Source organism: Corvus brachyrhynchos, unplaced genomic scaffold (assembly GCF_000691975.1).
Source record: "Corvus brachyrhynchos isolate BGI_N302 unplaced genomic scaffold, ASM69197v1 scaffold126, whole genome shotgun sequence".
Taxonomy (NCBI): Eukaryota; Metazoa; Chordata; class Aves; order Passeriformes; family Corvidae; genus Corvus; species Corvus brachyrhynchos.
Window position 1 is genome coordinate 5,935,194 of NW_008239283.1, and position 22,291 is coordinate 5,957,484.

The 22,291-nt window shown below is 38.5% G+C and overlaps 2 protein-coding genes across 3 annotated transcripts in view; one reads left to right on the plus strand and one right to left on the minus strand.

Annotated features, from left to right (window-relative positions):
- Positions 1 to 2,673, plus strand: part of LOC103619712 (5-hydroxytryptamine receptor 5B) — an 11,934-nt gene extending 9,261 nt beyond the window's left edge. Inside the window, exons 1-2 of one of the 2 annotated variants that reach the window (XR_001863942.1) lie at positions 7 to 2,098; positions 2,537 to 2,673. Coding sequence is in view for 1 of the 2 variants with exons in the window: in XM_017740211.1 (XP_017595700.1) it covers positions 2,537 to 2,551 (15 nt within the window). In the remaining variant the exon portion in view is untranslated. Of the gene's footprint in view, positions 1 to 6; positions 2,099 to 2,536 lie in introns of those variants that run through there. The other variant, XM_017740211.1, reaches the window with a different exon arrangement.
- A 130-nt stretch (positions 2,674 to 2,803) lies between these two features.
- The window catches only part of CCDC93 (coiled-coil domain containing 93), a 71,224-nt gene continuing 51,736 nt past the window's right edge, over positions 2,804 to 22,291 (minus strand). The window contains exons 11-24 of the mRNA XM_017740210.1: positions 22,188 to 22,238; positions 21,097 to 21,183; positions 17,703 to 17,819; positions 16,196 to 16,258; positions 15,948 to 16,021; positions 15,318 to 15,399; positions 14,130 to 14,201; positions 12,961 to 13,032; positions 12,589 to 12,697; positions 10,029 to 10,111; positions 6,921 to 6,958; positions 5,928 to 6,012; positions 5,153 to 5,266; positions 2,804 to 3,978 (exon numbers count right to left, since the gene is read on the minus strand). Coding sequence (XP_017595699.1) covers positions 3,925 to 3,978; positions 5,153 to 5,266; positions 5,928 to 6,012; positions 6,921 to 6,958; positions 10,029 to 10,111; positions 12,589 to 12,697; positions 12,961 to 13,032; positions 14,130 to 14,201; positions 15,318 to 15,399; positions 15,948 to 16,021; positions 16,196 to 16,258; positions 17,703 to 17,819; positions 21,097 to 21,183; positions 22,188 to 22,238 — 1,101 coding nt within the window. The 3' untranslated portion in view covers positions 2,804 to 3,924. The remainder of the gene's footprint in view (positions 3,979 to 5,152; positions 5,267 to 5,927; positions 6,013 to 6,920; positions 6,959 to 10,028; positions 10,112 to 12,588; positions 12,698 to 12,960; positions 13,033 to 14,129; positions 14,202 to 15,317; positions 15,400 to 15,947; positions 16,022 to 16,195; positions 16,259 to 17,702; positions 17,820 to 21,096; positions 21,184 to 22,187; positions 22,239 to 22,291) is intronic.

Consider the following 22,291-nt stretch of genomic DNA (forward strand, 5'->3'; position numbering starts at 1 on the left):
GGATGCTTCTCTCAATTTCAGTGGGAATTCAGAAGTTTTAATAACCTAGAATTTCGAAGAGTAGTTAGATAGTGACTCAGACTTAAATGCCAATGTAAATAACTTTCCCTTCTGATTCTCAACTTGCCTGCATATGGAATAGCTACCATTCCAACCAGAGTTTGGAGGCTTAGTTAAACAAGAAGGAAGGCACATATGTGAGAGACTGAATGCTACTAAAACCTTCAGCCTCGTTCAGAACCACTGACAGTTTTTTCAAGTCAGTTGAATTTTTTCATATAAGAGAGTCATTGCTCTAAAACCTTTAAAATCCAAACAGATGATATGGAAGGAGGAAATGAAGAGGTTGTCTTGAGTTGGTGTTGAAAAGCATACAAATCTTCTGCATGGGGCACTCCTGAAATTTCTAGTAACATGTTTTGGCCAAATTTTAGTGCCTGTACTCCCTCAGCCTGCTAAGCCAAGCCATTACTGTCACACAAATCTAATGCCAACCCTTGGCCCATCCCAGTCTGGCTGCAGGAGCAGCAGTGATACTCCAGCTGCACATTCCAGCTGACTGGAGCAGCACCCGGCGCTGGTTCCTGGGCAGGAGCCCTTCCCTGGAGCGACACAGGCTGTGAAGGCACCTCCTACCATGGCTTGGCCTCTGGAACTTGGGAGAACCCCACAGAGCTGTTCCTGCAGCTGCGCACGTGGCATTGCTGCAGACACTGATGTGCAGCAGGGTGCCTTCAGCTCACAGGAGAGCTGCAGCAGGGCACTGACGCAGCTCTCCTCCTCCTCAAGGATGAATTTAGCTCTCTTAGGAGGTGAGGCTGGGCCTCTGGAATTTTGCTGTGAGCAGATCTGAAGAGAAGCAGCCAGCGCTCTGCCCACCCAAGCATCTGTGCCAGCAGTGAGTGTTACAGTGACAGGCTCGCACAGCCTGGCTCCGTACCGAGAAGCAAGTGGAGCTTTCATTTCATTACAGTGGCTTTAGGAAACTCTTAACAAAATCAACTTCCCACACTGGCTCTAAATGCAGACTGCATTTAGAAGAGCAGCAGCACATACTCAGGATTTAAAATTCTGGTTTTTAATCACAGCTTACTCCAGGGCAAAGAAATTATGGTGTCTGTGGTTGTTGCCTAACCTGCTGGATGGTCCCATATGAACTAAGATAAATGAACTAAAATAAATGACACAGTATCTTGACTGTCCAAACAGAAAAAAAAAAAAAAAAAAAAAAAAAAAAAAAAGCAGGTATTCCAAAGGAACATCACTGGGCAGAGCTTAGACATTACAGTCATTTATTTCCCCAACTGAAGCTGCCGATTTGGAATACACCAATCGTCTCTGTACACAGTGGACTGCTAGTTTTAAACTTTATTTCTTGACATGGAATTTGCTCCTAGAAAAACTTACCAGAGCCTATTGCTCAGCAGAAGGGCGTTGCTGCATCCTGCAGCAAGGCTCTGGGAATCCTGCAGCAGCTGTATTTAAATTAAGGCCCGTTTGCTGTGCTGTTGGAGCCCAGACTGTGCAGAAATGAAAGGGCTTTGGAAGATGAATGTGAGCAGAAAATGCTGATAACCCTTAGAAAGAAATTAGGTTTTGCTGCAAGTCCTGTAAATGTTACAAGCCTGGTAACACTAGATGAATTCAGGGTAAGAGCTTTCTCTTTCAACAAAGAAATCCAGCAATATTGAAGTAGAATTCTAAGTCTCAGTTCCTCCCTTGCAATCAGCCAAGATGGAGAATTAAGGCAGATTCTCCTTGCTATAGGTTCCTGCCCAGGTATGAGGAGAAATGGCACCCAACACATAGAGCCTGTGCCAGAAAGCCAGAGCTGACGGAACTGCTTTCACACCCTCACCAGCCTCCTTTCTTCTTTGCACATGGGTCTCACAGCAAAGGTAGCATCCATCTGCCCTGGGCTCCAGCTACAATAGACAGTTATTATCTGGACTCTGATTTATTCTTTGTGAGCAACAGCTGCATCTTCAAAAACCTCAGATTTATATTTTAGTAAAAATCACAAGTTCCTGGTCAGAGCAACGGATCTCACATTTTTATATTTCTTGTGGAAATTTCCAGGTTACTGTGTTTGTAGCAGGTAAGCGTAAATTTCAACATTATACTGAACAAATAACCACATCATTTATTCTACGTGCAAGTTCATTACTTACCCTACCTAGGAAATTTTGCTTGATGCTAAAAAGCAATTGTGATTAAAATGATAAATCCCAAACTGAAATGTCCATTCAAGTTACTTTTTTAGAGTTGCATGGTACACTAGCACAGCACAGCTTGAATTCCCAAGCAGGTGTCCTTGGTGCCAAAGTTGAATTATTCAATTCACAAACTAGAAAGAGCCTTACAGTTTTTATAGAGGGCAAAGTTTGTAGACAGAAATAACACCTTCTGTAGCCGACTACAGAAAGTCTGCAAGTAGCACTCAATGCAGGTTTGCTTCTTTGAAGGAATGCTGAATGTAAATTTTTCCTTCTTTGAAAGGACTTGGAATCTGATTCTGCCTTTGTTGTTTTGCTAGCTCTGGGCAGACTGACTTTTTGAACAGATGCAAGAGGAGCAGCCCAGATCTATTCCCTCACTAACCCGTGTTGGGGAGCAAGGTTCCAGCTGGCTCAGTGGGAAGGTTTTCTTTCTGTTTGTGCTGAAGAACAGGACCAGGACATCAAAAAACCAGTGACTCATTTGACTATGGACACGATTCATCTTTTAATGCACTTGTAATTCAAGAGCCTGGGAAAGCTTCCAAGGCAAGTTCCACCTTAAAAACACGATAGCAGAATGTGACTGGATTCCAAACATTCTTTATTTTATATTCACTGCCATAGAAAGTAATTGAACAGCACTGTCATCAGTGTCAGTGGGAAAAAGGAACATGGATTTTCTTCTCCTGAAGATGACATGTACATTAAGAAGTCAGTCCAAAATCCTGGTGTTAAGTACAAAAAGCAACTGTTTGAATTATAAAATACTGTATATACAGATACAAAAAATGTTTCAGAAAGTGTCCCACAAAGTTTCTGAACTTTCAAGAGCAAATCTTCAGCAGGGTAAGTAGGTTGTTGCCTTCAAAGGTGAGCATCAGTTCATTAGAGCAGAATGTCTGAGTCTTTATCTTCCCATATTACAGGTGACAGACTTTGATTTTCATCCCAGCCAGGGATAATGTGGTGGTCCTAGTATTAAGGTGTTTTTTCCTGGAGCTATTAATTTAACAAGCACACTCTCTATATATAAAAATGAAATTTCAAAGAAATTTATACAACAGCTAGACTTTATAAAAATATAGATCTATAATTTTACACCAGGAATTATCCAAGGTAAGTTTTCATTTTCTTAACCATTAGAAATTAATTGTTATCCTTTGGAGTCCTATCTATGGCTAGAGTGTAAATTAAAATAATGTGAAGTTATTAGCGGGTGAGGTGAGTTTGAAGAATCTCATTCTGTGGGGTTTTTTTGGGCCGAAGTTAACAAACTACTGCATTCTGCAGTGCTCATCCTGTGGGATGGTGGACGTACTACACAGTACATGTAAACTTATACCAGAATCTTCACCTAATTCAGTGTTAAAACCCAAATAAACAAACATTCCCACTATCCTTACGGTAGGAAAAAAAAAAAAAAACCAAACAAACCCAAATAAATAAAATTAGACAGTATTTCTGTTTTGCTGTACTGTGTTAACTCTTTACTGTGTAGTGGAGGCAATAATGAATAATACAGCCATGTGATGAGGGAATATAAACTGAACACATACTGGAAAAAACAGACTTTTACAGCTTTGTGTATATATATTTTTTATATATATCTGTATATATACATCTACATTGCAGTTATAACTGTCACCTCACAAAAGAGATTCAATGGACTGAACAATCTTCTATAAATTTCCCCAGCTGGAGTTCTTCAGGAAGAACTGGCTTTCAGCTTGGACAGCAGCATTTCGTTCTTACGGCCTTCCTGTTAACAGAGAGCAAAAATGTAATAACTCTGCTACCTGTATCTCCACATCAACAGAACCAAACCCTTTCATTCTGAATCATCTACAAAATCCAAAGCAGCCTGGAGCAGATGATGAGTTGAAGATAATTATGATTCATCCATAATGTTGTTCCAGTGGCAATATTCATTAGACTTTATGACATGCAAGCCAGAAGGAACACTGCTTGATCACTCATCTGAAATTGTTACATGTAGCTAAAGCAAACCCAGCTTTTAACTTATGAATAGAATAAATCTGAAATGGAGATTACTTGTAGGTGATCTGAATGTCACAGGACAGTTTGCAAAAGAGTCAGTGCTCAGAGAACAACTCTAGGTCAGGAAATATACTTACATAAGAACACCTGTGTTCAGTACCACAACCATGACTTATTTTAAGGGTAGCAGGGTTGAATAGAAATTCCCTCACATGGCAATGGAAGAAAAATGGGTAAAAAACCTAAAAATAAATCCACGTAAATTCTGCAAGTAGGATGTAAAATTCTGTATGTCAGACAAGTAGCTGAACAGCCCCTGTCACTCTGCAAGGATACGCTGTCTGAAGCAGGAAGGAACTGTCTCAGAACAAAGCAGGAATAATTACACAAAGATGTTTTTCCTCAAACATATGAAGCCAAATGACAACTTTGCCTGCAGCATTCCTTTTCATTCATTCATTCTCATGGAGACAGCAATTAACAGAAGCACATGATGATTAAAAGCTAGGGAAAGGCTAAATCAATGAAGTGTTGTACAGTGCTTTCACAGTCATTAGGCAACAAGGCTGGTTCCTGAAGATTAACTACCAAGACTCTGCATTTCCTCCTTATTCACACACATTTCCACACCCCTCTTTGCTCCAATACCTAACTGCTCACAGATCTTCAAGAGACTCCACTTGAAAACCTAAATACACAGCTTGCTTGATAACCGCTCCCTGTAACATGCAGAGGTGCCAATCTAGCAGTGAAAGAAGAATTCCCAGAATCAGATTCAGAATCCCAAGAGTCACATGGAGAAAACGACCAAGATGCATGATGAACATGGTGTGATAAGCATCATATCAGGAAATCTTGTGCATATATTAATGTACAAGTCAAGTCAAAATGGATCACTGAACACTTGACAGTTTACGTAGCAAAAGTGTTCTTACCTCTTTAAATTCTTTCACTGTTTTGAAGTAAAGCCTCTGTTTCTCTAGAAGCTCTAGGTATTCATCATTCAACTGGTCTCTTCTCATTTTGTTTTCTTGCTTCTTCTTTTCCATCTGTTGGTGTGCAGGAAGGATAAGAGATGGAATACACACAGACACACGGACATACTGCACGAGGAACAACTATCTATAGCACACAAGGGGAGACACATGCTACATAAACATACCCCTGGCTTGTGCTTGAAATGCAATGAACATTGAGATTAGCTCTTGAAAATTAAGAGCCTAATGCTGAAGTCTCAGTTCCAGTGGCATTATAGGTACAACTGGGACAAGGGCACCTGATGGTTGGGACTCAGAGGTGCTGCTGACCCTCTTCAGCAGCAGAAAGCACCTTCAGCCAGCTCCAGCTGTCTGCAAAAACATGCCTGAGGTGCAGGTCTGACTGCACCCACGCAGTGCAAATGGAAGAGTTCTCACTGACTTCAGCGGCATTCAGCTGTCTCAAGCATTTAAATCACTGCACTGCCAGTAATGAGGGTAAGGGGTATAAGATTCCTGTCAGGACAGAGCTGTTATAACACCTCTGTCATACTCTATGCATTGACATTTGGTGGTGAGAAGGTTCTGACGAATGTGAAAAGAATTAATACTTGTTAGTTGCTCGCCTAATTTGCACCTCATGTAATGGATCTTTCTATGCACAATTATTTCCAAGAGGCTTTGCTGAGATAATTCCCAGGTTCTAGCAAAGAAAGTGAGAGGAGTATCAGACCTTCATTCGATTCTGTTTGATGCCTTCTACAATCTGCTCCATCTGCCGCAAAAACTGCTCCCGAGATCCAGACGATGCCATGGCTCTGGAAAGGAGAAAATGGAACACCTGACAGGGATGTGGGACACTGTGTCTCAGCTGCAGCTGTCTTGCACATCTACCCATGTCCAGCAGTCCTCATTGCTTAGTGTTCTGTGTAAAAATTCATCCTTTTAATCACTGGTACCAGTGACAGTGCAGCTCTTCAGCTGGTGTGAGCTACCAAAGAGATGGGAACAGAGAGAGCTCAGACTCAGAGCTCATCACAAGTGTTCTCCCTGTCAGCTCAAGTCTGTTCCTTGCTCTCATGTGCTGTACAGGAACCAATTGCTAATAACTAAATAAAAGCATTATTTTTAAAGAAAAGCCTCTGTTGTGAATGCTAAGAAGGTGACTAGAGGTCTAGGAGAACACCAAATATTGTACAAAGTAATTTCACACTGTAATAGGGAAAGCCTAGAAATCATTTTAGACCTCAAAATCATTAGAGAAAAATAAAAACTGGCTGCATCACAGACAGGTATTTGACCATGAACTTCCAAGAGAACCATGATTTTACCTAAAGACTGCACACTGTATCAAAATCTTCAAATACAGAGGCAGTTTATAATAAACATGTCTGAAATATGTCCCTGTCTAATGTTTTGTACATAATGTAATAACCACAACTCCACAAAAAGGAGGAAAATATTTTAATTAATTCCAGGAAAATTATGACTGAATTTTCACATCTAAACAGTCAGGTATTAAAAACATATGTTGGCTATAAAGTTATGTAATTCCAAGTCTGTGATTCCCCAATTGGCTTAAACAGAGTTAATAAACCATTCTATAAATCAGCTTATGACTATAAAATCTTCTAAGAAATTTTTAGTCTCTGTAACTGATGCCCACTCCCATTTGTCCAATCAACTATTCTTTGCAACTATTAAAGAGATAAAACCCATAACTTACTGGTGGAAGTTGTCATGGATAGAATTCAGTAAGTTAACCTGTGAGTTAGAAAAAAAAATGAAGAAAATATACATTTGTCTTTTCTGATATGAATTTTCAGAGACAATAAGATGAATTTTAGTTTAAAAAAAATGACTATATAGATAATACCCTCAAAAGCAGACAGATGTACAAAAATCTCCATGAGTTTTCTTTCAGAAGCTAAACCCCAATCCTTTTGATTTAGTAAAATCTATCCCACTGGTGGAATCACAGAAAGCAGAAGTAAATGTTGGACCACAACAGAGACTTGACATTTTACTGGCACTTAATTATACCACTGAGAATCTTCCAGCATGCTGCCTTCCCAAACGAAAGCAGTAAGGTAAAGTGGCCTGTACACATGTTCAGTGTGTGCTGAAACTTGACATAAAAGCACCTTGCAGACGCTGGTCCAGTGCTGAACAGTGACTGTGCACAAGCATATCACAAATAGACAGGAAAGAAGCCACTTTTGCCTCTGAGATGGGAACCACTGAACGTATTCTGAAGAACTACTTCCACACAAGCCTCTGAAGACTCTCCAAGCAGTGCAGGAGCAGCAGGTGAATTCCTGCACTGCTTTCACTGTGCGGATGAGGTTTACAGGTTTCCTACCAGCCATGCATCATTGCTCACTTGGCTTATGTGTATTTTACTGGATGCTAAAAGGTGCACTCATAAAAAGTATAGAATGGCATTTCAGAGGTTTGGCTTCTCTTACAAAACAGTAGCATTGCACAGAATCAAGACAAAAATAGACATTTATAACAGCATCTCAGGAATACTTTGCTGCTTGTATAAATTCCCCTTACTAATTAAACTATATGGAATACATCCTATGTACCTGCCTGTGGTTTTTTTTGTTTTTTACATATTGTTGAGAGCATTAAAATTCAACAACTGGCAATTAATGCAATCCTTTCTCTCAGCTTTGAATACATCTTGCAAGTCTCCTGTGGTTAAGGCTTCCAAGCAGCTTTTGCTTTTGATGAGTATTTGAAGAGTTCTGCACTAAACAAACCCAAGGGTTGCAAGCAGAATCACCTGCCACACAAAGCTGAACTCGTCTCTCCCAAATATAAAATCTTCCACCTGAATGAGATGGCAATAACCAGGCATGGCAGAATCTGCAGGTGTTCCTGACCTTCCCTTGGAAAATTCAAACAAATTCTGAACAGACTCCCAAGCAGCCAAGATGCTTAAGAATTCCTGTTATTTACAGCAGTGAAATTACTGCATTACTTATCAATATTTGCCACGTCCATATCCCTGCCTCAAGATACTTCCACTAAGCCTGTGCTTGAGAACATAATTACAATTTATACCACAAAACATGCAAGCCAGGGATAATGTCCCTGCACAGCAGTGCTGCACAACCACTGCATAGGAAGAGTGTGGATGTGTTACACTACAGTGAAATCAGCGTGCACACCCCAAAATTGAAAGACATTATGAAAAAATGAGTTTAAAAGTATTTTAAAAATGGATCTTTCTCAAACTATGATTAAAATATGAACAGTGTTCACAGAGACCTTTCATGTCAGAACTAAAACCTTCATGGCCAAAATTCAACTGTACAACAATTCTTACTATTGTTGTTTTAAAGCAGTGATGCTCAGTGTGTTTTACAAAAGGGCTGGTTTGGGGAGGAAAAAGGGGAAACCCCCCCCCCCCCCCCCCAAATACAAGGAACAAGACAAAGTGCAATATATTCCAGAAATCTCTGTGAGGCACAGATGCCAAAGACATTTTTTTATGCACTGTTAGAAAATATTTACTTGCTGAAACCTTGGTTCTAATATGAAATGCATCTCAAGGAAGTCTCAATGACATTATACATTTAACGAAGTTAAGATGGCATCAGAAGACATTCGGAATTCCCTCTGTGAACCCCCAAAAGGCATGGAATTATTTTGGCAAGAGTACTCCCATTCTATACAACAGTGAAATAAATCTGCTCTATATTCTGTTTCTGTATTCTCTCTAACCTGCTTTTTATGTCCCCATTTCAAAAACAATCTCTGTATGCTTTTTTAATTTTCAGATTTCCCCTCAAAAAAAAAAACCAAACCAAAATTAAAATAAAAAAACCCAAATAAATAAATCTGTATTAAACTCTAATGTAGGGGAGAAATTAAAGTAATACAAATTCTATAGCTTCTACTTAATGCAGCTTTTTAAAATCTGGTATATGATTTTTCTGAATGGAAAAAATGAAAACTACCTAACATGGATTAGTATCAGCTGCTTAAGGGAAGGAAATGGTTGCTCATGATCTCCAAAACAGGATGTGAAAGGACACTGAAAAGTATCTTTATATCATCAGGAATTTGACCACTGCTTGTCTCACAAACTAAACAAATATATCTAAGTAAAGCAAAACTCACTAATATGTTCTTATTTTATTAGAATAAACAGCGAAACCTCAGGTATCAAAACATTTATATTTTAAAAGTAAAGTCATAATTTTTATCTACTCTTATTTCCTCCTATTTCTCCATCTTTACTGAAATCAGACATTTGTCACTGCAAAAAAAAGAAAACTGAAATCACTCACTTATGCCCAGGAAAGAGGCAAACTCTACATAAATGGGAGAGAGGAGGGGAAAAAACCAAATTGCTTTCATGAAAACTGCTCCTCTGACCCAGTAAAATCACCAGCAACTTAAGTGTAGGCAGCTCAGACCCTGAGACCTAACTCTGATGTTTCTGACAGCAGCTGGAATTTGCACTCCAGTTAGTGACTGTAGTCTGGGTTCAAAATAAAAAGTATTGACTAAAAAGAGAAAAAAGGGTAATTTGGTGCTGTGACATTAGGGCAGAGATATTTGCTGATCAGATGCTGCTCATGTTTTGAGCGCACAGCGAGTGGTTTAAACATGCTTTACTAACAGCAATTCTTTTACAACACAGACCATTTCCCCTCCAAGATTAGAAATATTCTTATGAATCAGTTGTTCCATTTTTATTTACAAAGACCAGTAACTCTGCTCTGACAGGACTGAATATGGTGAAAGCCAAGCAAAAACTTTTTATTTCCTTCCCCACAGACTGAATACTTAGGAAACAGTAATAACCTTTTCTTACCTCCTTTTCCAAATATACTTTCTTATCATCCAGTGTATTATAAAGGGTAAAAAATTGCTTCGTTTCTTTGTGAGTTGCTGAGACTGCAAACAAAAAAGGGGGTAGAATAATAAAAGAACATGAGGTAAAATGGAATCTGTAAAAATACTTCATAGGCTTTATATAACATACTTTCCACTATCAATAATGGAACACACTCATTAATGTCCATGCAGAGGGAACCTCCTTCCAGAGGATGTCTCAGCAGGGTTTCCAGCTATCATCTCTTGTAAGAACTACACAGCTCAGTGTCTAAATTAAGTCCCAACTGCTGACAGCCCTTTATGCCAACACATGTTGGCACCATCAGCTGCCTTTCATGCTTCCTTCCCCAGCTTTACCCTGACAATCACACAGGCAGCTGTGCTGCCCACAGTGGCTTTGCCCGTGTTGCTGGAGGGGCACAGGCTCGGCAGGGACAGGGAAGAGCAGATAAGCTGGTAGCACTGTGTGGAAAAAAGTGCATTAGGCTGGTGTGTTTCAAACTACACATGTGCAGGATGCCCAACAAAGCTTTTGCTGTTTTAAAGTGGTTTTATCTCCTTATAATCTATGTGTGGGGATAGAATTAAATAATACTTTCTGGTTTAGGTGGTTACAGCAGATGTTGGTCAGAGCTCAGCTGGGAAGGTAAGGCTCAGACATGCCTTCCCTTTGGGCCTACAAGATCATACTCAAATCTGCTGAGTGTTCCTTTAGTCTTTAGTTCTTCAATGCCTAAGGAAACCCAGGATATTTGTGATTCCCAAGGAAAGAGTTCAACAGGCAGCAAAAGTCATTCTGGCTAGAAACCAGAACCTGGAAAAAATGCATGGATTAAAAATGATAAACCTCAGTGAAATCATGCTCATTAGTCTGGGATTTGCAGAACTGCTGGCAAATGAAAAAGAGGCCTTTCCCAAACCATTTCCTTCATGCAACTTTTTCTGTTCTTCCAGCAGCTCTAGTAGTCACAAGTCTTTCATGAGAGGATTCCATGTAATTCAGAAAACCTTTCAAGATTTCCACTGTGTTGGAAATTGTGCCAACCTATGGAGCCTTGTGGGTACAGACCAGAACCCATGCAGGGTATGACAGACAAAGGGAGAAGAGGAAGAAGGAACCAACTGGCTCATTGATTCTCTTCAATGTTTTCAGTGGAAGATGTTCAGTTAGGTCAAAAACAAAGCGCTGAATATTGTAACTGAAAAACATTCTGGTACAAAAATCACAAAATCACTAAGATTGGAAGTTATCCCTGAAAACAGTCTTGTCTAACAGCCCTTGAATCAAAGTTCAAAAAAACCACATTTTGGCAACTGAAGGTCACCGGAACCTGGCTAAATGAAAAGCCTCTAAAAACCTCCAAAAATACCACAAATCACGGAAGAACTGGCCAGAGATTTCCAGCTCATTTCTCTAGAAGCTTAGCTTAGAATGCAGGCTCGCAACCACGACTGAGCAGTGTGTTATCCTGAGATACTACTCACACTTTGTACTCTAGAAAACAAAGCCCCATAAAATTCAAAGCATCTTAAATCTACACCCAAAGCTGCACAAGTCTCTTTGATCCCAGTCTCTCTGTACTTCAGATATAAATGAAGCTCCATCTTCTGAGCAGGTAGCTCTGACCAGAGACTTTGAATTAGACATGACAGGGAATCTGCAGAAAACTGAATGCAAAACAACAAAGTTCTTTATAGTTGGACTTGATTAAAAAAACTGCATGGCACAGCAAAGAGGGGGGAAGAAGTACTGCATTTGTACTCACATCTATTCCATGAGTGAGACAACACATGTGGAGGGACAGCACAAGACTGTGCCCCTGGAGATGCCCCAGCAGGGCAAGGGATTTGGATCACACTCAGATAACCAGTTTGAAACTGCTCACCCTTCCAGAGCTTGGTTCACACACATATTTAATAAATGCAGAATATCTCCGAATCATTAGCTAGGTTTTCTTACTGTAATACACAAGCTAGTTAAATATACACCAGTAAGCATACTGGTCTGTTATAAGTTTAATGGAACAACTTTGAAATGTTTTCCAATTTTATAATTTCTGACCATAACAGCTAAAGACAATTTGTATTCTGCTCCTACCAAGTTACTTCAGGATTGTGTTAATAAAAAATGAAAGAAACCAATCCCTTCAAGAGATGGCTTGTAGTTCTTGACATAGTTTGGTTCAGAACCAGTTATGTCATGTCAGTGGAAACAATAGAAGCAATCTAATGGCAAGGCAAATTAATTAAACACAACTCAAAGTCACAGCAACCTCATTTGTAAATGGTAAATTAAGGACTTTCAAAACACACTGGTCATTAACCTAAATGATAGAACCTGTTGCAGACAAAATTTAGTCCAGAGATCTTGTACATTGAGTTTCACCCCTAGGAAAATTCTTAAAGCCCAGCTTATAAAACCTCAAAAATATGATGTGTAACGTAAGTACCAAAGACCTTTAAAATACCACCAAATCAGTAAGTTCTGTTGTTACATGCCATATGCTTAAAATGCAATTGCCCTCCGATATACATACCCTGACTGTAAAGTTCAATAAATCTCTTCTGATACTGTGTGAGCTCAGCTCGGCTGGGTACTTCATCAATCTTGCGTTGTAAAATGGCTATTTCTCTGTTTCTTCGTGCCTGAATAGAAAGTTAGGAGGGGAGAAAAGAAAGCCTCTTCTTGTTCTCTTCTTAAAATGGATGAAGCCCCCCCAGTAATACTTTGTTATTAAATAATTGATTTTAAAAACAAAAAGCATTGGCTGAGGATCAATTTTTTTTTTTTTGCAATTGATTTCTGGCAGAAACACTTGTTAAAATTAGAACAACAAAATGAAGTATTAGAAGTTACAAGATAAGACAAACATCAACTATTTTGTACAAGTACCCAAAGAGATACTCACCAGTAGCAGGCGGATCTTTTGCAGTTTCTCTTTCTCAGCTTTGTACTGCTGTTCTATAACCTTATTTGGCTCCTGGAAGTTGAGAACCCAAAACAGTAGTGTATTACAGTAGCATATGAGAGCTGCAGTGCAAAAATGGGCAGACTGGGTTTGTCTGTCTTTGGCTCCCACAATAACATCACCATTTGTTGTTTAGGGTTTTTTTAATAATAATTCATGATCTGTATTAAAAGCCTGACATAATTTATTGTAAACAAGTGCATTTAGATAGCTTTTAACTTTTGATATTTTAGTTTTTAAGAGTTATCAATAGTTTTTGCACTTTATACAGTATAACAGTCACACTTTAAATGAAGATACAGATCGAAAGATTATCAGTATCTCTTGTCTGTGTTTATACTTTGATTCAGCGGTGGGATTAAGAATAAACATGGCACCTGAACAGAACATAAACCCTCTGACACGTATTCTAGATTTCCTGCAGTGTGGACTTCAAGGTAACTTTTTCCTGCTAAAAAGTTCAAGATTTAGATTTACATTTTAATTTTTTCATGCTGTGTTGAGGAGGACGGCAGCATCATGGAAGTTGTAATCTGCCTTGTTCCAGAGGCGTGAATGTATCAAATGTTTACCCACTGAAAATAAAGTCATTGAAGCTTTTCCTTTTCTGTTCATTCATTATTCATTGCCATCAGTCTGGATGCACTTGTGTTAAAGCCTAACTTCTGACAGCTGCTCACTGCATGCAGTGCACCCAGCCACTGAAAGCTCGTGCTTTCATCCTTCAGATAACCCCACTTCTAAGGAAAAAACCAACCAAAGCAGACATCCTTTCTGAGGAGGACCTGTTTCTGTTTCTGTCAGAGGTATGCACAGCTCTTAGCACAACACCCAGAGATTCTCCTCTGGTACTACAAAGAAAGGAGTAAAAGGCACAAAAGCGTCTGTGAGCAGAGCCCCATGGATTCTGCAAGAATAACAGAGAAAGCTGCAGCTGCTTTCAGACTCCTGTATTTCTATGATTATCAGCCTGAACTGTGGCTTTACAGAGCTTTTCAGATATTCCAGCAGACACTTTACTGCTTATAAGAATGTCCCAAAAGTCAGAAGGACCCAAACCAACATTTCAAAACACAACTTGAAAATAAAACTTAGACATTTGCTATTACCTGTTCCTCCCCATTTTCTGCTGCTTCAGCTTTCAAATTCTCAATGTTTTGTTGTAGTCTCTCCATTTCTTCCTTTAAAACAAACACAAATTGATATTTCTTTTAACTGAGACCTATTCTCTTAACAGGGGAGAGAAGGATCTTGACCACACACACTTCTAACAAAATGTTAGAGCTGACCATACACATTATATTTAAATTTGGAAGATTAAACAGCATTCCCTGCTTAAGGGTAAGGCAGCCATTAATATTCATTACATTAAACTGTCTGCTTTTATCAAACACAGGAACAGATTTATTTCTTACTTGCAAATATACCAGATCCAGCTAAGACAACTCATGAGTGACATGGAAAATAAAACTGAAGAAGCAAAGCAACGTTACAACAGTGTGACACGGGACTGCAATGTATGGCATTTGCAGAAATGAATGAACCTAGAGTTCCTTGCAATGAAGTTTCCATCGCAATCCTTCCGAGCTTTCCAAAGGTGTATGTATGGGAAAACAAGGTTCCTATACTCAGTCTAGGCCTTAGAACAGTATTTACTTCTTTTCATTCTATTAAATTCCATCCACTATTGTTTGAATAGAAGGAAATGAAAACACTTCTCTCTGATCCAATCTCTGGGCAGTCCATAAACACAGCAGTAGCAGGACACCAAACACAGCAATTAAGCAGTAAAACTCAAACAAGCTCTGAAAACTCCAATAGCTCCAACTCGTTCTTGTCTCTTTCAGTGGCCTGCTCCAAAGGTAGGGGCCTTGCTGACCCCTCCTCTTGGGCACCTCTCAGGGCACTGCTGGCTGCATTATCCAGGGAGAGATGATCCATTTCAGGCTGTGACAGCACAGGTGCGTGTCCAGTACAGCCCAACCCCACACCTACATTTTAGCAGAATGGGAATGGGAGGCAGAGGAGCCACAAGAGCCACAGCTCTGACCAGCACAAGGCAGGTGTGGTGTCTGGGAACTGCCCTGTACTAAGGAAGGCCACACGACTCAGATGCCTTCCTCACTCCTCCCTGCTCCAGGGGTGTTAACATTCAACATAAACCTGGAGTTACTGCTACCTGGAGGCTGGGGGTGTGGGACAGATGACAGACAGGGACACACAGCACAACAACAAATCAGTAAAGTGCTTATTTACCAAGTTTTAAATGAATCCTTGTAGGAGACACTGGAACTTACCCTACAATGTGCTTTGAACTCTTGCTCCTGGCTTTTTAGGTTTTCATTCATGGCCACCAGTGCTCGCAGACTCTGTAATATGCTAAATTTGAAGATCCAGTAAATCACGTTAGATTTTTAGTTTCTAATTTAAACAGATGGAGAATTAACATATATTAAAACAATCTGAGTTCTGAATAAATTTATAATAAAACCTGGGTAAATTAAAACCCCAAGTATCACCACTGATATACCAAGGTCAAAATAAAGATGCAGTATTACACTGACTATTCTGATGGCTTTGCTATGTTTTAACCTCATTATTGTGGAAGTTTTGAGAGACTCCTATTTAATTTATGTGAGATGAAGGCTTCAAATACGAACAAAATAAATCAAGAAGGCCTCATCTACTTGTCAAATGTGTCTAGTGTTCTTCTGTTTTAAACACCTACAATTATTTTGAACTACAGACTGACACTTTTCATTCTGACTGAATTCTATTGTAATATTTTCCTGTCTTTGAAAAGCAAGCTGGAGAATTATTTAATTTTTAAATTTTAGTTATCTGTTTAGGTTGACAAAGCAAGAAACACTGAATGATTCATTTTAAAACCATTATTTTTCAGAAATGTAACAAAGGAAGACACTTACCTAGAATCTGCTTGGGATTCTATTGTCTCTAAGGCTGCCAATTCCTTGTCCAGCTTTTCACTGTAACTCTTAACCTAAGGGTTACAATTGATAATAAATTGATTAATAATAAAGTGACTTTCCCACACCATGAGATCAGTGAGTTAAGCTGGCAAACACCTTCACTGTTTAATATATCCCTTCACACACAGAATTTCTCAAAGAAGTTTCAGCCACAATCAGCACACATTAAAACATACAAAGATTACCTCTGTTAATGTCTTTTTTGCTTCGGTACATTTTGCCTGCAGATCAGCACATTTAGCTTGCAACTGTTATGAAAGAGGAAAAAAAAGAGTTGGATTCTATATTCACACTAATTACACCTGTAATGGAGAACAGAGAATATTTGAGCTCTTCATAATGGTTGTCTGTCAAACAGCAGGCCAAGCACAACAAACACTGTCTTTTCTTGTCAGCTACTCTTGCATCTGATTGCAAGAATTCTGATTGAATATTTAATTACTAACAGCAAACATTTACCACCTTTTACATGCATTAAGTCCCAGAATAAACTTTTATTTTACAAAATAGAGCCCAACAGAATGGTGACTTACTGGACAGAATCTCTGCTAAATTGGTCAAACTTTTTTAGCCTGGTTGTACTGGCCTAGTTTTACACCAGGCTAAGAATGAGTCCCATTTTATATTTCTCCAGATAAGTCATGGCAATTCAAGACTTGCACAGAAGCATTACAGCACCAAACCACAGACATTTCCACACCAAATAACCAAGCTGCTTTATGGTTTTCTTTTGTGTAACTATGGAAAGTCTATTAAGAAGGCAGTTAGCAAAATATGTATTATAATCAAATATTAGGTATTTCCCTTGTCAATTAAATTACAGAGGCTAACTTTAAAATAACATCCTTCCTTAAACTCCTTATGATTTAAGATAACATTGCAAATAGTAACAACAAAAATGGGATGTGGTTTACAAAAGTGGAGCAAAAGTGAGCAAACAAAAAATGCACATGTAACTCAGTTCCACTTCCTTTCATGCTGCTTTAGTTTGCTATTCACAACACAGAGCTGTGACTTATTGTTCTTACTCTTCCCTTTCCACAGCCGAATTTATAAAAAGAAAGCTTTTTCATTGTTTTTCGTAATTTTTCACCAATAATTCGCCAATAGACTGAATTACAACTAGCTGAAAAAAATTTAATTCTGCAGTCTGCATCTCATGAAAACTGACATGAACTGTTAGTTTTGAGAAATCTTGCCAAAATTTACTGCAGTATTGAAGCCAGAACTCCATAAACATTTTTTAAAAGGCGGGGTCTTGACTGTCACTGATTTCAAAAGCTGCTTTTGGCAAGTGGTAAATAAAATTCAGCCAGGAAATTTTTACTTCACTGAAGTGATAAAAGGATTATATTTGGCGTACAGCTGTCAGTACATTTTTTTCCCCATATAAAAATTGCACTGAGATTGTTATGTACTGAAAACAAGCAGCACAGAATTAAAGGGCCCTCAAGCTTTAAAATGGCAAATAGCATGGTCCTCCCCAAAATTAATTGAGCTAACTGCCCCCAAGAACACAACCTATTCTCACAATCCAAGGCCAACGCAAGCAAGACATTCAGAGAAATCAGCGTTCAGCATGACAAATTGCTGGTGCAGAAGACAGCTTGCAAATCTTTTCTGGATGGCAAAAACTTTGTTATCAACCACTTTTATCAATGTTTTCTTCTTTATTACACATGCAATACTTACCTCTTCGAGGAGTTTGGTTTTTTGCAAAATCTGCTTGTTCAGAGATGCCACCTTCCTTCTGTGTTGCTGGGCAGCTCCAAGCCTTTCTGGTCGCTCCTCAGCAGAAAGCTCAGATTGCTGAAAAAACAACAACAACAGCCTTTTGGACCTCCCAACATGGTTTTCTGCTTCTTCAGAAGCTTAAGAAACACCGAAGTGGGACACACCTTATAAAAAACTGTGTTCCCCTGTCCAACAGAATGAACCACCGATTCATCTCACATCAAAATAAGGAAGCAGCTAAACAACTGAATTATATTCCAAAATTTACAAGTAAAGTAAGCTAAAAAAGTCAGGTGCCCTGGGACAGGTGGAAATGCTACAGTGTACTAGAAGACAGACAATTTTTTTGCATCAGCATTATGGTTAAACCTGGTAGAGTTCTTAAATGGAAAAAATGTAAGTGTACTAAAAAACACATTAAGCCGTGATATTCACTGAACTTGTTGAATCAGAGATGTTGTACACCCCAGTAAGTAGCTCCAGAATTTTCAGAAGCCTTGAACAATAGTGTATTTAGATTCTGAAACAGAGGCTTGGATGCATCTTTATGGTGAATGACAATGCCATACTCAGTGTGGTAGATACATTTACCACTGAGGTTTTTTTGTGTGTGCAGGTGTACTATTGACACCAGCCTTTGAGAACTACTCCATCCAGCATGCATTGCCAAGAGTGTCTCATAAAATACATAAGGAAGACAGCAATCTGGATCCAGTCTCTGGTTCTCCCTGGATTGTGAAAGCAAAGCTGACAGAAACATTCTTTATCAGAAATAACATACATAATAGAAATTGTGTATTTGCAGTAGACAAAAGAATCATTAAAAACCAGCAATATCTTGATGTCTAAGGGATTATTTGCCTAAAAATTATTTGTACCTTTTGCAAGTCCTCACTTTAACACTTAAATCCATCCATTTTGGTAATTTTCTTCATGCACTCAGACTTCTTTTTTCCACTTAATCCATTTTCCAATATTTCATTAGAAAACCAGTTAATTTTCAAGTACCTCAAGTGCTAATTTATAGCCTGTCAAAGACTTCAATACTAAGTGCTTTTTGAATAATTACCAAATGTTGACAACTGCTACAATGCATAATCATAGAAAATGCTACAAGAAGTGTGATAAACTCTTCACTCATATTTGCTCCTGGTTCCACTCTAGGCAGATGGGTAAGCAGCTTAATTTTAAATGAAAATAAGAGGCAAAACCTGTTTTCCTCCTCTCCATTTTCTGTGTTATTCATATTGAAGAGCAGCTTAATGATTTGTTATGTTTTTACATCCACAGCAAGAAAAGACCAATCCTGACATCTTAACCCATCAATCCACAGGCTTGCTTTCCTTTTGGAAGTGCCTCTAAGCAACACCTGTAACCCTGAACCACTCAACAAATACACATTCAGTCTTACTTACTCCTCTCCTTATTTAGTCAAACCACATTCCTTCATCATGTTATACATTCCAAAGCCTCATCCTTCTCACCACACATTAGCCTTTTACATGCATAAGATACAAATGGAGAAAAATGGAAATGCAAGAGAAAGAAACATGAGCTAAACCAGTCTGAGACTGATGTTTGCAAAAACAGTAAAAATCCATACACTACAGCTTTGGCATTAAATAAAAAAGGATTGTATTTCAAGAAGTGAATTTTATAGCTTGCTTTTTGAAAATGGGAAAGAACCATCACCCCAATACAGAGGTTTCTGCAGAGAAATCCTGGTCTGCAAATGAAAAAGACTGGGGTGAGCATCATGCAGTCACTGTGGGCTAAGCATCCATTCTGCAACAACACTGTAGCTTTAAAGTTATCAAGGATGTGGGTTCCAACTTGTGGAGAAAAACCCATCTTTCAGCACAGAAGAAAGCAAGCACAAATTATAGAAGCCACTTTGCTTTTGACCTTTTTGTTACCTGATCTCTCACTACACTGAAACAGCAGTTGCCTCGTGAGCATAGTTTAAGAAGCTGTATTTGAGCACTAATCTCTCTGACTGTTTAAAGATGATCAATTTGCTACTCATTAATAATTTTCTGCCAACATTTTTAGAAGGTGAGGGACGACACTGAAATCCTCCAGTTCACCCAGCAAGTTAACATGGGAGCAGAGGAGGGGCAAATGCAGAAAACTGTAAGCATTGATCTTGTGCAAAAATGCCTCTTGTAAGAAAGGTCCTGGCATATGGCAACATCAGACCCAGAATTTGGGTTGCCAGCTATCTTCACTGGGCTTGTGGATTCTGTTAAGACTCTGGTGGACAAATAAGCACTGCTGTGTTTCTCAGGCTATGTATAGTTACCTTGGGCTAAGATTATTAGAATTATATCCAAACATTGCTGATGTTTCAATAAACTCTTTGATAACTTCCTTAATTCTTTTCCTAGTACATGCATACATGCACAGAAATTTTATTTTTTTTTTTAATCACATTCGATAGATTTGAAGAGTGATCTATTTTTGGTTTGACTTGAATCAGTTCTTACTTTCCAGAGTATTAATCACTGTTCTACTATAATAGTCAAGGTCCTGCTGCCTTCTCTCAGAACAGAAGAAATGTAACATTGAAATATGACCCTTGAGCTTCTATTCTTCCAATCTTTTATAATAGAGAAAGGCCAAGAATTTGCTGTTGAGCTATAGGGTTTATCTCCAAAATGGGAAAGCTCCATACCTCAAATGTGTCAACAAAAAGGAAGAAATATGAGAAGACTATTGGACAAGTAAGAGCGACCTATAGCTCATATCTGGCAGTGATGTATTATATGCATTAATTGCTTGAAAAGCCAGATTTTCTTCTCACGTTACTGCAAAAAACAGTCACAGTTCAACACAGTAACTGGAGCAAACACACACATTTAATTGCTTTGAATTCTCAAAGCAACAAAGGTTTGGATTTGATGAAATGAAACTCAAGATCCAGGGCATGACTGAGAACTGGAGTCCAGTGCAAGCACCTGGAAATCTGAGTGGAGGAGGCCTAGACTTTTCTCTGAGCAGGCCCACAGAGCTGTATTTCTGTGCTTAACACTGAACATTTTAAAACACATCCAGAATTTAGGCCTGTAGTTTGAATAGATAAAACTCAGGCCCTTGTTCCTTCATTAAAGCCTTTAGGCAGGTGCTTAAACCCAAACTAGTCATTAATGTAATTCAGGGATGTGTACTATCACACCAAAAGCCTGTGTATGTTTAAATCTCTTTAAAATAAATTCTGGCTGTGCTGCTACCCACAGCATGTATTAAAAAGTGTGTTTCAAGAGAATCATGGCAATGAAGTTGGCAGCTTAAGGCCTAAATTAACAAGCTATCAAACACCACATGGTTAAACCCACTCAGGTAACACACTCACCTTCTCAGCATATTCAGACACAATTTGCTTGATCTCATCTGACTGGAGTCCAACAATCTGGCCAACTGTGCTTGCTGTCAGTTTGCCCTGCAATTGTATCAAGAAAATGCTTGGAGTTTTGGAACTGCCTGTACTTTTACATGCCAATTTCCAGTAAGATCTAATTTTAAATAGAAATTTGCGCAATGGGTAAAAATCTCTAATCATAAGGAAAGTCCAGGAAACATTTCACCCCCCAAACATAATTTTGCTGATAGAAATTTCTCACTAAAATCTTTTTAGCAAATTTTTATTAGTATTTCAGAAACTTATTTTTTATTCTTTATACTGAATTTTGCATTTGCAGTAATAAAACTCTAAGCATGCAGGCACATGCAAGAATTCACCTTTAAACTGCATGCATGTATAAAACCAGTTTTCAAACAGAACTGAATTCTACAATGGATTTCAGTAGAAAGCATGTCAAATCAACTCTGAGACTAATTATTACCTTTTCTTTCATGACTCCAACATAAACAGAAACAATGTTTAACAACTGAATTTATTCCCAGTGCTTTCACCCAGAAATCAAAGAACAGACTACAAATTCCATTATATCATTAAACACAATGAATTAAGAAGATACATATCCAGTATCACATATCCAGTATTTTCAGTGTCTGACACTAATGCTGTTGTTTATAAATATTTATCAAAGCTCTGAAAAGCACCTTGAAAGGCATAAAATTTTCCTCCACTCTCCTCAGTAAGAAGATTATTCCTCTGAATAACTTCACAAGATGAACAAAGTAAGACAGTGCATCTTGGGTAGCTGCAGAGTGATATCTTTCCTCTGAAATTCTTGTAGAAATCATTTGAAAGAGGCACTTATTTATATTGTTGTTATCATTTCAAGGCAAATGATGAACTAATTAGCCTTGTAAAATTTACTGTCTTGCTGATTCAACCATCTTTTATGCACTCTCCTTTTGAAAATTTAAACACAGTCATTTCCAAGACTTCAGACCTGAATCAGCAGTCTGATTTTAGGAATAATTACCACAATCAACCATAATTTAAACAAATCTGTATCAGTTTTAAATGCTACTGACCTCTTCTGTTGCCATTGCAGCCATTCCAGTCATCAGAGTTTTAATGCGAAGCTAGAGCAAAATATGAAGAATCACACATAACAATTTAACTTTTATTATTTAGC